Source organism: Pinus tabuliformis, chromosome 1_2 (genome assembly GCF_031772625.1).
Source record: "Pinus tabuliformis cultivar Carrire ecotype Pingquan chromosome 1_2, CPIR1, whole genome shotgun sequence".
Taxonomy (NCBI): domain Eukaryota; kingdom Viridiplantae; phylum Streptophyta; class Pinopsida; order Pinales; family Pinaceae; genus Pinus; species Pinus tabuliformis.
This window is the reverse complement of record NC_142298.1, coordinates 32,743,564-32,760,027: the sequence shown is the minus strand read 5'-3', so window position 1 is coordinate 32,760,027 and position 16,464 is coordinate 32,743,564. Positions and strand designations below refer to the sequence as shown.

The following is a 16,464-nucleotide window of genomic DNA, read 5'->3' as shown; positions in this document are numbered from 1 at the left end:
TTTGCTCAACCAACATTTCGGCTAGCTCATAAGTAGTAGGTAAGACCATCTGCTCTCTCCTCCAAATAGACAACAATCGAGACCGCAACTCTCGAAAAATGGCATCACGTCGTCTCATATATGATGACAAGATGGACTGCATGTGTGCTATGACTGTGTCAAGATGATGTTTCCTAATGTTGAAGAAGCATTGGAACAACTATAGGATCAAACCATCACACTGTAGATCAAACATGATTTCGTAAGTCCTAGTTATAGCCATAACTTCTAAAATCTCAAGCTTCTTCCCGAAGGTAGAGCTTGCACTGTGGTTCAAGTCTTGGAAAGTTTCTATTACCAGTTTGAAAACTCTCCTCATAACATCATCATTGCAAGGAGCTATAGGGGTGGTTAGTCTCATGATGTTACTAAGAGAAGATGCAAATGGAATTCTAACCCCTTCACAAGGTTCCTCCAAGAACTTGTGCTGTATGAGAGCAAGCATAGCTGGTTTTAACACCCAAATTAGTTTTTTCCCTTCTAACTAGTTCACTTCGGAGAGGAGTGCATCCAATTCATCCAGTTTGAGGAGGAGTTTCCATGTGACCTTCATGTGTTTCAAATATGTTCCAAGTGTAAGGAGTTTGTGTCCAATATTCGACTGCTTTTGCAAATCACTTGGTTGTTCTTTTTGAAGGATGGCATAAACCCCTCTTGAAAAAGGTTTGTTGTTCTATTTTGCCTCTGGCTACTCTGAAGAGGTATTGCTACTAGAGGGTTTGAATTGTTGTTGACCAAGCTTCTTGAGGATGCCCTTGAGGGTTCCTATGGATCTTTCAAGGTCCATCTTAGAATTATGCCTCTTTTCTTAGCCAATGTCCAACCAATATAAGGTAATTTGTGGCTTTTACTAACCCGCAAACCTTTCACAGATGTTCATCTAGCCAAATAATGAAGATGCCAGTGAATAGATAAACATAGCTCTTATGAGTGGATTGGTTCGTTGTGCAATTATTTGCAATATGTTGTAGGTGATATTGTTGGTTTCACTTGTGTTTGGATGTGGAGAACATAATGTTGTAGACAAGTTTTGGGCTTTTTTGTCTCAACATAACATATATAATACTCAGAGTGTAGAAATAAACTCCAACTAGCAAAATTTGCAAAGTATTTATCCCAAGAAAATGTGTATTAACTACATATTGGAATATTCATCAGTCACTATACCAACCTTCAAATATGTGCACAGAGTAAGAGATAATGAGGGAACCTGATCCAATTTTGAGAGAATATGATAGTAGCTCTTCCTGGAAAAGTGATGGCACACCTCTATTTGAAGTAAGATGCAGGTCCAGCCTCTTCTGCAACTCCAACGTTTAGCAGACAATGAGTAACACAAGCTCCAACATTAAATTCCAGTGATCCATGCAAGCGACAGTCAAGAACTCGACCAATGCAAATGCTCAAATGCCTGGAGCATTCAATGAACTATTAAAAATTCATTGAGGCCCCAAACTCACAGTAACTGCTCTATACGCACAGGTGATGCGCACTCTGTATTATAGTGCTACACACTCGATCTCCTACTCCAACGCCTTATTCAACAAGTAATGTACAACACGCAAGAACAAGGGATTAGATCAACATTTCTTTGTCTAGCAACCTTGGCTCCACAATCAAATTAAGGTCACTACTAAATCTTTCACGCGAAGGTGATTGGAACAACATCTCAGACAACTTACGCATTTTCTGGGCTGTTGAATGCGCACAAGTCTCATTTACATATCAGAGCGATCATGCTACAATGATCTGATAAGTAGGACATACCCCAAATGCAATTCATGCAATTATCATTGCACTATACGTGCTCAACACAACATCCATACTGACATTACATTATCGGAATTGTTCTTTGTGCGCAGATTCACTTGATTATAGCGTAACACGAATTCCACCCACTCTCAAACGTGCCCAAAATTTTCTCATTGATTTGTAACATGCGAAAGAACAACTCAACAATCCATTTGTTGCTTGTATTCAGCTCTTCGGCCTTAGAGAATGCAGTCTTTATAGACTTGGCACTATAATTGACTCGATCCTGGCCACTACGATTTTCCTAGCTTTCAAACCCACGTCGTGGCAATAGATATCGATGAATAGGGACTTAGATGAGAATGGAAGATATGGTAACTTGACCCAGAGGATCAGAGTTATGCGTTGTGTTCATTGTTCTCTGATATATGAGTTCAGTCGACTATTTGTTGATAATGTTGGTAGGCCCCACAAATTTCCTTGTATGAAACACGAACTTCACATATTATAGTGTGGGCCCCTCCAATGTATACGCCCATTCGTGTATGCTGAGTTTTAGGTGAATGCACATCTGTCGAACTTGAAGGGGAAGCACCAGTTGTAATATATGATCGACTCCTCAAGCCAGACCACATTCCTACAATTTGCTCCAACACCGGTTAGTATCCATCGCACACTACTACGTGTTAGTTCGCAGACCATCACTCAGTTCGATCCACTGTACGCAACGGCTTACACACAGTAATCATGGCTCCTTTCACACTGTATACAACTAGTGCAACAATTCACTAGCAATAGTATTTAGCTTATTACATCAATTGATAGAGTCGGTCGATATCAGCCAATTACATTCAGTCGAATAATTTATAAACAGGTGACTTGCAATCAATCAGAAATTTGCCCAACCATGACAAAAAGTCAGCCACAAAGTTACGATGCTTGTGAGATAGATAATCAAGATACAGTTCATCCCAAGAGAACGATTTAAATTCGATTTCTCAGGTGGAAATCTCGAACCCTTCAAATTGGCGTGCTCAACCTCAGCCCTAGTTTGGAATAATATGCCATTGTCACACAATTAAAAAAAATCGGCCAGGCAAAATTAATTTGGGCACTTTAACATTTAATTTGGCCACCTCGGTCCCCTTTTAATAAGAAATTTTGCCAAACCCTTCTAAATAATTCTCATTCTGCTGCAGAAATAGGGTTTTCAACTTCTTCGGAAAACCCCTCCAATAATCGCTGCTACTGAAAACAGAAAATTGCATGTTGAGCCAAGACCAAGGCTTTGATACCATTGTAATATTCCAAATAAAAAAAAATGGAACAAGCACTTCACATAAAATTATCATGCACTTAACAGAAGATTGCCATGTAAAACCCAAACACCAAAAATTTGATAGAAACAATAAAACCACAAATTGCACGAAAATCTCATTAAAAGATCACAACATGAAGAACAATGGGAAATGCAACAACAAAATCCAGCACCGGCCTCCAAACTTAAACAAGAAATCAATCACTACACCTCTGGATTCTGAATTAATCCACCAAGGGGAGATGGTTGCTCGCTCAATCTCTCTAAATCACCTGAGGGTTTCCGTCTTGGGGCTACCAATGGAGTAGAGAACCGAGTTCTCAACCTCTTATACAAGAAACAATAACAAATCCAAGATGTCTCCAAATGACCTCCTCCTCCCATTTTATAGATCTAATGGATAGATCTCCAAGCCTATAGAAGCATCTTATTTTACCATTTTATTAATATTCTAGAAGCTCCTCCATTGAATTTATCTTAAGTGACCTTTTAATTTTATTTTATTTCAATTAAGTCACTTTTGGACCATTTTTTCCAATTTAATTATTTGTCCTTACTTAAATGACTAATTAAAGTCATTTTTAACTAAGGAAAATGGTAAATCGCCCACCATACTCTCTTCGGCCAATGGAAATCACTTTTTGGCATCCCATCATGTAGATCCTCTTGTTCTGGTTCCAACGAGCTATTACACTAAGGTGTTCCATCAATTAATCGCAATAGAATGCCATCTCGAGCATAATTAATTAAGTTAGGCTCCATAATAATGCTAATTTTTGAAAGTTGTCGGAATGCGACGGAATGAAAGGAAAACTGTGCAGATGATGAAATATGCCAAGCAAATGTCATTAGATCCCATAAAAACTCCTCAAAACTCCATCGGAACCCATGATGACATAAACCTACTCTGCTGACCTGGCCATCCCTTGCCCTGGAAATCCACCCTGGTTGTACTATGGAGGAAAATAAATATGGGGACATTACACAGGGTCCATCGAAAGTATGAAACATGGGTACTCCTTGGATGAGGAATTAAATTCCGCATCCAACAAGTGCTCTTGCCCAAAATTTGAGTAAAACCATAAGGAGATAAGTTGAAAAAATAAGATTTTTATTTTTGTTTTTATTTTTATTCTTTGTACTTTTTTACTCCAAAAATGGTGAATCATCCCCCATGGTTGACCTCATCATCTTGAATCCTATTGGTCCTTATAAAGATGATTTTGGCTGCACATTTTTGTTTTGAGGCACATTTTTTACCTCAAAGTTTCTCTAATGTCCTTTAATCAAATTGAATTCTTTTTTATGGGGCAATATGGGCTTTCCATGGCATAGTTGGGTTCCTATGGGGAAATTTGTCCCATAGTTGCCCCAATTTTCAACATCTTCTATTTATACATGTCTAATCAAGTCTAATTTTAGCCTAAAGCCCCTCTTAGTTGTCAAATTATGGGAAAAAACTAATTAAGGTTACAAGCCAACCTCATAGCCAATGTTAAAACATAAGAAAGCACCCATAAGAGGGTTGAAATGATGAAGCATCCATGTGTGAGCCTCCTAGAGGCATGTGTTGAGCTCTTTTGGTGACAAGTTGAGTGGAGAGGTCTCCAAAAATCATCATCTAGGGATTGGCCCCTAGATCTCCATGTAAATCATTGTGTGGACCCTAGTTTTGTGTTTGGGGCACAAAATGGGTCTCATGGGCCTCCTAGTGATAGAATAAGTTGGTTATGCTCCAACTTTGATGACTTAGAAAATGGTGCTAGCCCTCCCATGTCTCAAAGGGTGAGACAAACCTCATATGGGCCTCGGATCAGCTGCCAAACCATGTGTACAGTGTACACTACTAAGTCGGTTGGGGCATGTTGGTCCAAGTGCATCATCTTGTGAATAATGTGGGGCAAAACGCAGAATGTTGTGGTGTTGTAAGTGCCCATTGAATGGAATGATGCTCTACAAGTAACATGAGTCCCATGGCTCTCAACACTTCACCTATAGGGTATAATGTGCTCCTCTAGTCGACTTGGGCCCTAGTTAAGTTTCCCATCTAGTGATGAAAACGCCTGCCAATCACACATAATGTCCAATGTTGCATCTTCACCATCAATTACAATTAATCATTAGTGCATCTAAGTGAACCAAGCTTGTTAGTCAAGGGTAAATTGAGACTTCATATGGGGCTTCTCTTCCAAATTTGGGTCTTTGATCATGTCATAGTGTTATCTCCCTAGGTAGGAGTGGATTATAGATGATCCTATTAGGTGTTCCCAACCCCTAAGGTGAAAGACGTGTCCCTGGTACATCCTTTATTCAATAGGTTGTATATGAATAATGATGAATGGATGAGGGGTAAAGGGGTCTCAAGGCTAAATGCCATAGGTACAAGGATAACAATAATAAGGAAATCTACATATTGGGTATATAAATGTGAAGAGGGAGCAATCGTGGTTACATGAATTACCCCAACCTGTTTTTCCACCCTTCTTTATTTTCCTTTTGCTTTTTCTTGATTTTCTTTATATTATTACTCGAAGCTCTAGGAAATGAGAGCATGTTTTGAATGATGTAAAGCAGTTACTACCCCCTTAAGGTGGGGCAGTTCATCGCCAACTAGAGGTTGGGACGTGACATAGGTTCCTTTAATGATGTGAGTGTCACTCATGGGCCCTAGGAACTAGGGTAATTGCCCGAATGATAAGGGGTAGAGCTCATGTTTGGCTTTTCCCACGTGCTATATTAAATGTCCCAATCATCTTTTGCATTTTATGATATTCGTTTCTTTTGTTTCTTGCTTGTGGCCATGATATTCTTTTAACTTTCTTTTAGTTGCATAAACCTCCAGGGCAACGTTTCCAGGCCCAACCCAAATATGTGGACAAGAGGAGGGGGTGTGCTAGCACTCTGTGGACCCATCGATCATGTGACCCAAAGAAAGAAGATGGTGAATATGGATCATAATGTGCTGAGGGAAGTGATAAACATGGAATGGGAAAATGGGACCACACTACCAAAATCGAGGTTTCCCAAGTAGTGCCCTTCCTAAATCCATGTGCCAATAGGGGAGGTCCCACTGGACTAGGATTGAAGATTAACCCCCCATTTAAGGTGAGGGAACAAAACCACGGTCAAAAGCATTCCTTCTTCCAAGTCACCCAATAATTTATACCAAATGTCCAAATGAAAAACAAGCATAATTTACACAATGAATAACATACCTTTTGGATCGGTTTCACCACCTTCTAACATACATGTGCTCTTGATAAATGGGCAAGGAAGCATATAATTGATACATGTGGTGGAGATAAAGTGGCACATCACATCAACTACAAGGTGGACGTTAAGGGTTGTTGGTTGTCGGCTAGAAGAAGATGATTAGGAGAAAAGTTCTCTAGGGTTACCCACTTTTGGTGGGTAACAAGTTGAATGCATAATATTCAAAACTAGAAAAGGTGACCAAACCGATCCACCCATCAAACCGGTTTTTGAACCGGAACCATAAAAATTGGACTGGTCAGATCTCAATGAATCGATCTTTAAAAAAATACATGGACTAATTAAACTTTTAATGAAAAAAACTAATTTTAAGATTTAAAACCATGATTCCAAACCAATAGAGACAAAATATGCAAAGTTTGTTCATCTATATACCATATAAAGGTGAATATATCAAAATGACACCAAGTGCAATACCTATAGATAACAAAATACATAATTAATGAGCCTCTAAATGGCCTTTGGATTCCAAAAACAATGCTACAAGCTATGGGAAGCTATTGGGCCACATGCCTACTACAAATCTACATATCAGTGATCGACATGATCACTCCTCATCATGATCAAACTTATCACCACTACTAGACATGGGATCATCAACATGAGCTACATAAATCATCTGGCTTAGAGTCTGAGGACTCCTTAGACTTCTCTGCAACCTCAGTAGTAGTAGCAACAACAAAACTAGACATCAAAACTACAAATCACTGATCAACATGATCACTCATGAAACTCATCATTGATTCAACATTACTAGAAATGGGATCAGCAAGAGCTACACAAACATCATCTGATCAAAGTCTTCGAACTTGGATTACTCAACCTTATAATATGGTAAATAAAAAAAGTTTAACATGCCTAACCAATGATTTTTGTTTGAGTGAAGGGTTCATCTCCTCAACCTTATAATATGGTAGAAAAAGTTTAGCATGTCTAACTAATTATTTTCCTTTGAGTGTAGGGTACATTTTTGTTAAGGCCATGGTAGAGGAGTTCAATAATTGATACCGCCAACATCAATGAAGTTCAATGATTAAGGCCACCAACATCAAGGTACTTAAAGGGATTCATGCACTTGATCAAATGTCAATCTCATACCCTCACGCATGACAGAATCAAATGGAAACATTGCAATCCCCAAGATCCTAAAATCCATTAAGTCCGTTGGATTTTGAATGAAATCTAAAATTTTAGTTTATGCATGTCAAATTCAATGAGGTCAAAACCACTCTCAAACATCCCGAGTCATTTCATGGTAATATTAAAAATTTAAGTAAAAGGATTTATGAATTTAACATTACCATTGATTGCTAGCATTGCTAGGGTTGAGATGTGTGAGGCAAATGAGGGGGAAGGCATGTTTTTAAAGGCTTCGAAGGGTTGTTTTTGGAGGGAAACAACCCCTAGTTTCCTTCAAAACTGCTCAAGTATGCCCAAAACCGTATCTTGTGGGGTCTGTGGCTGAGCTAGTAATGAACCAACTAGTTCATGGAAAAACCGACTGGTTCCATCATAAATTGTTCAATTTATGGTTAGTTTGAATGAATCCATAGTCCTTTGAGACTACTAACCAAGTTTAATGACCAGTTTGACCATGACAGCGAATGAACCGGTCGATTTGACTAGTTACCGATTCAACCCGACCGGTTTTGAATATTATGCCTAAACGCAACTGCATGAAACAACTCATTAAATAAATTCCAAGCATCACCAAAACTTTAGATGTGATTTAAGTCACTAAAATTTTACATTTGTATTTACATTATAATATAGCATATTACAATTTTCGTTGGTCCACTCAGTGATATGTACATATTTTATAATTTTGCATATTGCATTTTTTTTTGGTCTACTCAATTATATGTACATATTTCACATATTAGATGAATATAATTAGTTTTTCTCAAAACCAGTCTCAAGAATCAAGACTATCAAAAAAAATGTAAATGAATTTGTTAAAATTGGCAACCATGGCAAAACTTCATGTGGGTCATCTTATTCATGGCTAATAATATTTTTATTAGATTCCTCTCGTCGAGAGGTGTAGGATTGATATAAAGATCATCCAATTCTGATAAGTATTCATGGAGATATGAATTTATTTTGATTATGGAATTATTATCAAGCCGACCTACAACTCATGTAGGCTCAGAGGCCCAACAGTCGCATCTATTCACCCACCAACGTTGTGTATACATATAAGAGGACTTTTCCTCATTTAGACTCACTCATCTCATCACATCTCTCTCTCTACTGCGCAGATATGAGTCTCTTCTCTACTGCGCTGAAATGGGTCTCTCTCTCTCACACATGTGAAGCCGGAAGCTGTTGAATTTGAAGCTGCAACTGCAGAAGTAAAGATTGACTTGCGTGGCCTAGAAGATCTCCTCTTTGGAACTGCGTTGTAGGTTCATCTGAACCTCCTTTGAAAGCCGCAACTTTTGGTGGTGGAATGAAGTCAATCCGACGAACGATTCGCAAGATATCGACTGCCCTAGTTTGAAGCCGGAAACTGCTGAAACTGAAGCTGCAACTGCAGAAGTAAAGATTGACTTGCATGGCCTAGAAGATCTCCTCTTTGGAACTGTGCTGTAGGTTCATCTGAACCTCCTTTGAAAGCCGCAACTTTTGGTGGTGGAATGAAGTCAATCCGACGAACGGTTTGCAAGATATCGACTGCCCTAGTTTGAAGCTGGAAACTGCTGAAACTGAAGCTGCAACTGCAGAAGTAAAGATTGACTTGCGTGGCCTAGAAGATCTCCTCATCTGAACTGCACTGTAGGTTCATCTGAACCTCCTTTGAAAGCCGAAACTTTTGGTGGTGGAATGAAGTCAATCCGACTGTCGGTTTGTGAGATATGGTCTGCCCTAGTTTGATAATGAAGCCGCTAATGCTGATGCTACTGATCTAGGGTTTGCTACTGCTGATATGAATCAGATTTATTGTACTATTTCTCTCTGCTGAGTTATTGAAGATAAAAGAAGATTTGATCAAAGGGTTTCCCCACACATTGTGGGGTTTGTCCCTGGCTAGCTGCCACATCTTGTGTCTCTTGTCTTGGCTTGTTTTCTGTCGATCGTTTAATGTTCTATCTGCACTTTACTTTATGTACATGTGATTGCTAATCGGTGGAATATAATAAGAAAAAAAGTAAACTGTTATAAGCATAGAACATACCATAACTTAACATGGTATCAGAGCTGAGGTGAAGACAAAGCCCGAGCAAGAGCAAGAGCAATCATTGAAGAGAAGATTGGCAAGGCTATCCTAAAAGAACTATGGGGTCCTCAACACTCTTTCCTGCCGAAGACAAGCTCCGTGAGAAAGCTGACTATCACGGATGAAAGATGTCTCTCGATCTAACCCTTGAAGATCAAGGAGTGCTGGACCATGTAAGAGGCAATATTGTTGAGCCTCCATCAAATGCATCTGCTGCTGCCTGGAACAAATGGAAAAATGGAGAAGTCAAAACAATGAAGATCATCCGGGACTCTATCGACAAGTGCTTGGTGGCCTACATCTCTGAACTGGACACCTCCAAGGAAATCTACAATAGACTGGATTGCCATTTGAATGGTATGTGTTCAGGACTACTCTTTTGAACTATAATGTAATTCCTGGTTTCGAGGAATTAATGGCTAGATGCATTCAAGAAGAAACAAGGGAAGAAGTGCAAGAAATGCCCATGCCTAAAGGTCCTCCTGCTGCCTTTTCTTCTCATGCAAAGAGAAGAAAGGACTCACACCGGGACGATGATCAAAATCCCTCTGATGGCAAATCAAAGGAATGACAAATTCAACAGCAAAGGTAAGAGGAGAGCTGGGAATCAAGGAAGAGGACAAGCATTCAAGAAGGCCAAAAATTCCAGGATGTATTAAATGCACCTGACCTCAAAAAGATCCTAGTGTCCATCTCGGGAACGGAAGACAAAGGCTACAAGGTAACCTTCAGCGATGGCAAGGTATGTATATGGAAAAATAATGTTAAAGATGCCTTTACTCTTGGGTTTAGTATTGATTCATTATATCAAGTCGATGGAAGTCTGCTAGGTGTCATGTCTTATGACACATCTCTTCAGTCCGAACTTTGGCATTAGAGGTTTTCCCCCTTTCATTATAAAGCTATACTCGGTGTAAGACAAATGGTGATAGGGATGCCCGAATTCTGAATAGAGAATGAAGGTGTATGTCCAGGATGTGCTGAAGGAAAGCTCAAAAGGGGACCATTCCCCTCAAGACACAGCAAGACCTCTGATATATTACAATTGGTTCACTCAGGCATACCTGAGGTTGGCATTAAGAGGGAGACTACTACACCACATACTCCTGAGCAGAATGGTGTGGTGGGAAGGAAGAACCGCACGATGATGGAAGCTGTCTGGGCCATGCTACATGATCAAAGACTTCTGATGTTTCTATGGGCTGAAACTACAATCACCGTCGTATATGTACAAAATTGATGCCCTCATCAAGCATTGGGTTCCAAGACTCCTAAAGAAAAGTTCACCGCAAGGTGAACAATCTTTCGACTTTGAGGAGCTCTTAAGAAGCCAACACCAGGGAACCGAAAGAAAAGGATGATGAATCAATGCCTGATGGATCTGATAGATTCTCATCCACATGAGCCTTCCTCTTCTAGGAAGAGGCCTTCATGGCTTAGGGGGATACTTGATGATGCTAAAGGACATGCTGCAGCTTGAGGAACCTTCTGTCAAAGTAAGAAACTTAATAGGTATCAAGGATACCTGACCATCATGAGCACGATCATACAAAATGAGCCTTCGTCATTCTCAGATGCCATCAATATGGAAGGATGCTATGACCGAAGAATATGAGTCTATCATAAAGAATGACGTTTGGGAAGTAGTTCCCAGACCCCAGGACAAGACTGTTGTTACTTCCAAATGGCTTTACAAGATAAAGCATGCAGCAGATGGAAGTATGGAAAAGTATAAGGTTCATTTTGTTGCTCGTGGTTTATCCCAGAAGGGAGGTATAGACTATGATATTTGCACCTGTTACCAGATATACGACCATCCGCTTGATCATAGCCCTTGTGGCTTCACAAGGATGGAACCTACATCAGATGGATGTTAAGACCGCGTTCTTGCATGGTTCTATCAAAGAAGAGGTCTATGTGGAGCAACTTGAAGGATTTGAGATTTATGATTGAAAATATCATGTATGCAGGTTGAAGAAGGCTCTCTATGGGCTAAAGCAAGCACCCCGAGCATGGTATGAGAGGATCGATAGCTACTTGATGAAGCTGGGATTCACTAGGAGTGAAGCTGATCCTAACCTTTACTTTAAGGTTGAAGATGACAAGCCTCTCATACTGGTGTTGTATGTGGATGACCTCTTTCTAACAGGTGCAAACCCTCTCATTCACAAATGTAAGAGGGAGATGGCTTCTGAATTTGAAATGAAGGACCAAGGACTTGAAGTGTGGCAGAAGCCAAGGGAAATTTTCCTATCTCAAGGAAAATATGTGGTAAATATATTGGAAAGATTCGGTATGATGGACTGCAAGCCTGTGACTACCTCGAGGATCTTAACTTTTAGAAGTTATATGGTAGTGATGTCGGACCAGACTTGGGAAATGCCTCTGAGTTTCAAAAACTCATTCACATTGATGTTCTTGGTGAACCTCCGTCCGAACATATGTTTTGCAGTTAGCATTGTGAGCTCATATTTGGTTGAGCCTCACTGAATTGATGCCAGGAATCTTCTGAGATGTCTTCAGGACACAATCTCTCATGGATTAAGATACACTGTCGGAGATGTGAGACTACTTGGATATACTGATGTTGATTGGGCAGGCAGTGTGGTGGACCGTAAGAGCACTTCCGGGTACTGTTTCACCTTGGGATCTACTTCGATATCCTGGATGAGCAGGAAGCAGAAGTCGATGGCTTTGAGCACCGCCAAAGCAGGATATATTGTTGCTAGCATAACCTCGTGTGAGGCAGTCTGGTTGCGAAAGCTCTTCAGTGAGCTGTTTGGATTTACATTGGATACCACTGTGATTCTCTGTAACAAGTAGAGGTGGGATTCGATTATTGAGGAATCCCGTATTCGTCGATTGCTCCAGCAGATAGACATCATCTTGGATATGGTAAGTTGATGAGCAAGGAGGCTCCATCGCATTAAGATGATGTACAGGTTGATACACCTTGTCAAAGCCCCGAGGAAAGATCTAATCTGTGATTTTCCCAAACGACTTGGAGTCGGTAAGAAACCCTTGTACAAGGGTCCTGCATGTTGCATACATTGAGCTCTAGGAGCTCTGAGGGCTTGCGGTTCCTACTGAGCAACATATGACCACAGGGTGACTCACCCTCCCCTGGTGGTGCACACTGGAACAAGATGATTCGCTCTCTTGTGGGACAAGATGATTCGCTCTCTTGTGGAACAGGATGATTCGCTCTCCTGTGTAGCAGGATGATTAGTTCTCCTGTGAGGCTTGGATTGATGTGTTCTCCATGGCAGCTTGGATTGATGTGTTCTCCATGGCAATTGTAGCAGGATTGATGTGTTCTCCTGTGAGGCCTGGATTGATGTGTTCTCCATGGCAATCGTAGCAGGATTGATGTGTTCTCCTGTGAGGACAGGATTGATTAGTTCTCCTGTCGAGGCATCCTACCCATGCAGTCTGGGACGCATGGGAAGTACCTCTCATTTGATCAATGAGCAGGGAAATGAAGTTAGGGACCATAGTAGTACCGATGGACGCATCGTTGTAACTATCGTACTCCCTACGCTAGGATGACCTCCATTGATCTGGGATCAATGATACTGGTCTAGGACTAGTGGTAGGAGTTGTACCATACTATCACGCTGACTTCGGGTCGGTTGAGACTGGTCTGGGATCAGTGGTACATACTCTGAGACTGACTTTGAGTAGTGGAGGATGATATTGGTCTGGGACCATTGGAGTTGTACTCACTATGATGCTGACTTTGGGTTGGTTGAGACTGGTCTGGGACCAGTGGTACATACTCTGAGACTGACTTTGAGTCAGTATGATACATCCTCGATCATTTCTTCTTCTTCATAATTCAGACAAAAGCATAGTAGAACAAAACAATGCAAGAGCAGAGCAGAACAAAACAAAACAGTACAGATCAGTATAGGGTAGAATAAGACAAAGCAGAACAGGCAAAATAGAGCAGAGCAGGGCAAGGGTCAGGCTGTACAAGGCAGTGCATTTGATGGATGAATAGTAACGACCGATAGACAGATTGCAGATGAAGTTCTCCATGGTTGAGGGGGAGTGTTAAAATTGGCAACCAGGGAAAAACTTCATGTGGGTCATCTTATTCATGGCTAATAATATTTTAATTAGATTCCTCTCGTCGAGAGGTGTAGGATTGATATAAAGATCATCCAATTCCGATAAGTATTCATGGAGATATGAATTTATTTTGATTATGGAATTATTATCAAGCCGACCTACAACTCATGTAGGCTCAGAAGCCCAACAGTCGCATCTATTCACCCACCAACGTTGTGTATAAATATAAGAGGACTTTTCCTCATTTAGACTCACTCATCTCATCACATCTCTCTCTCTCTCTACTGCGCAGATATGAGTCTCTTCTCTACTGCGCTGAAATGGGTCTCTCTCTCTCACACATGTGAAGCCGGAAGCTGTTGAATTTGAAGCTGCAACTGCAGAAGTAAAGATTGACTTGCGTGGCCTAGAAGATCTCCTCTTTGGAACTGCGCTGTAGGTTCATCTGAACCTCCTTTGAAAGCCGCAACTTTTGGTGGTGGAATGAAGTCAATCCGACGAACGGTTTGCAAGATATCGACTACCCTAGTTTGAAGTTGGAAACTGCTGAAACTGAAGCTGCAACTGCAGAAGTAAAGATTGACTTGCGTGGCCTAGAAGATCTCCTCTTTGGAACTGTGCTGTAGGTTCATCTGAACCTCCTTTGAAAGCCGCAACTTTTGGTGGTGGAATGAAGTCAATCTGACGAACGGTTTGCAAGATATCGACTGCCCTAGTTTGAAGCCGGAAACTGCTGAAACTGAAGCTGCAACTGCAGAAGTAAAGATTGACTTGCGTGGCCTAGAAGATCTCCTCATCTGAACTGCGCTGTAGGTTCATCTGAACCTCCTTTGAAAGCCGAAACTTTTGGTGGTGGAATGAAGTCAATCCGACTGTCGGTTTGTGAGATATGGTCTGCCCTAGTTTGATAATGAAGCCGCTAATGCTGATGCTACTGATCTAGGGTTTGCTACTGCTGATATGAATCAGATTTATTGTACTATTTCTCTCTGCTGAATTATTGAAGATAAAAGAAGATTTGATCAAAGGGTTTCCCCACACATTGTGGGGTTTGTCCCTGGCTAGCCGCCACATCTTGTGTCTCTTGTCTTGGCTTGTTTTCTGTCGATCGTTTAATGTTCTATCTGCACTTTATTTTATGTACATGTGATTGCTAATCGGTGGAATATAATAAGAAAAAAAAGTAAACTGTTATAAGCATAGAACATACCATAACTTAACAGAATCCCTTCAAGCAAAAACGCAATATACCATCCTATTCATTGCATTCTCTCCCACAAGTAATCAAAGACCACATTGCTAATGAATTAAACATAAATTCATTTGTGATTCTCCATTTAAAATTTATTTGGATGCACACTTCCCATACAATTTTTAGTCCTCTATGCTTGTGAATATAGAGAACACACTCACAACAATGTCTAGTTCCTTTGGCCTAAGTAAAAAAATATTGTAAACAATTCATGCAGTTAAAAGAATATCATTATCATTCTCTTCTTGATTATGAATGCAATTAATCCAACAAAATAGCTCAATCAGTGGTTGTTAACTCAATGTTAACAGACATTTAGCTAGTTCCATGCCAGCAAGTGTTTGATTCAAATCCACTTGAGTTAGGTGCACTAGTGTAAAGCCAATGGGTTTACTAGGGATGCCATCCACATGTGGAGAAGCATCATTTCAGTTTCCCATGAGATTTTCCTTAGAAAAGAAATAATGTGTGCAATTAGAACTATTAAACCTTAAAATAGACTAATATAGATTAATGTTAACTCCAGATCTATTAAGCAGGCAGAAACCAATTAATGCTTAAAATATTGGGATTAAGATTGATTTATGCTGGTTTATTTTATTAGTATTATTTTTATCATATTGCTATGGTATTTTTCTTTCATTTCGAGGACCTCAAAATGTTTTTTTAATTTAGTTTATTATTATTACAAATGTATGTTACATACATACACATCTCATCCATACTGGGCGGCAGATGCACCTGGCCATTTTTTATTCAGTAAAAAGCATGTAGTTACTACACAATATTAAATAATAAATTTTTTCTTGCACCTTAACTGGACACCAAAATGTCGCATTGCTTGTACAAGTAAGCACTTTCACTCCCTACGAAAAAACCTGATAGAAAAGACAAAATTGTATTAATATTGTTGCACACGGAAATGGTCCATCAAAATTACTATAAAGGCATATAATTTCAAAAATAAATACTGACCATCTTACTGCAATTTTGCTTGATCACCACCCCACATAACTAATGAATTATTTATTATCAATCTCTCTTCCATTGCGTAGTTATTCCATATAGGTTTCTTAATAGTCATCGAAGAAAGCACTTTTGAAACGTCCAACATAGCTTCAAAAAATACCGAATAGGAAACCCTTTCTAATATACACTCTTGGGTATTGTGCCACTGTGGGAATGAAAATTTATTGTCATCAAATCCATTAATGACATGATACTCAACTAAAACTATTATAAAGAGCAATATGATAAATATGGAGTTCAAGATGGAGTTCAAGATGTAGTGGAGAATCTTATTTAAACTCTACGGTAACAAGAAAACAATGACAAGGAAAGTGAATCTCCATGACTGATATAGACTATCTGTCTATTAACAACACTCGGAACAGTTTGAAAATCAGAGAATAGAACATGAGATTAGGAAGTCCATCACTTAAAATGATTTCTACCTTGAAATACACAAGGTAAAACGAACACCAATCCATTTGAAGCACTGTTGTACGAAAATAAAGATGGTTAGGCTATGAACAC

At 39.8% G+C, this 16,464-nt stretch overlaps 1 protein-coding gene across 3 annotated transcripts in view; it reads right to left on the bottom strand.

Moving 5' to 3' along the window:
• Positions 1-15,567: 15,567 nt before the first annotated feature.
• LOC149204267 (uncharacterized) overlaps positions 15,568-16,464 on the bottom strand; it is a 320,269-nt gene continuing 319,372 nt past the window's right edge. Inside the window, exons 7-8 of one of the 3 annotated variants that reach the window (XM_089394656.1) lie at positions 15,904-16,102; positions 15,568-15,806 (exon numbers count right to left, since the gene is read on the bottom strand). In XM_089394656.1, coding sequence (XP_089250782.1) covers positions 15,908-16,102 — 195 coding nt within the window. In that variant the 3' untranslated portion in view covers positions 15,568-15,806; positions 15,904-15,907. The remainder of the gene's footprint in view (positions 15,807-15,903; positions 16,103-16,464) is intronic. The other 2 variants (XM_089394657.1, XM_089394658.1) reach the window with 2 other exon arrangements.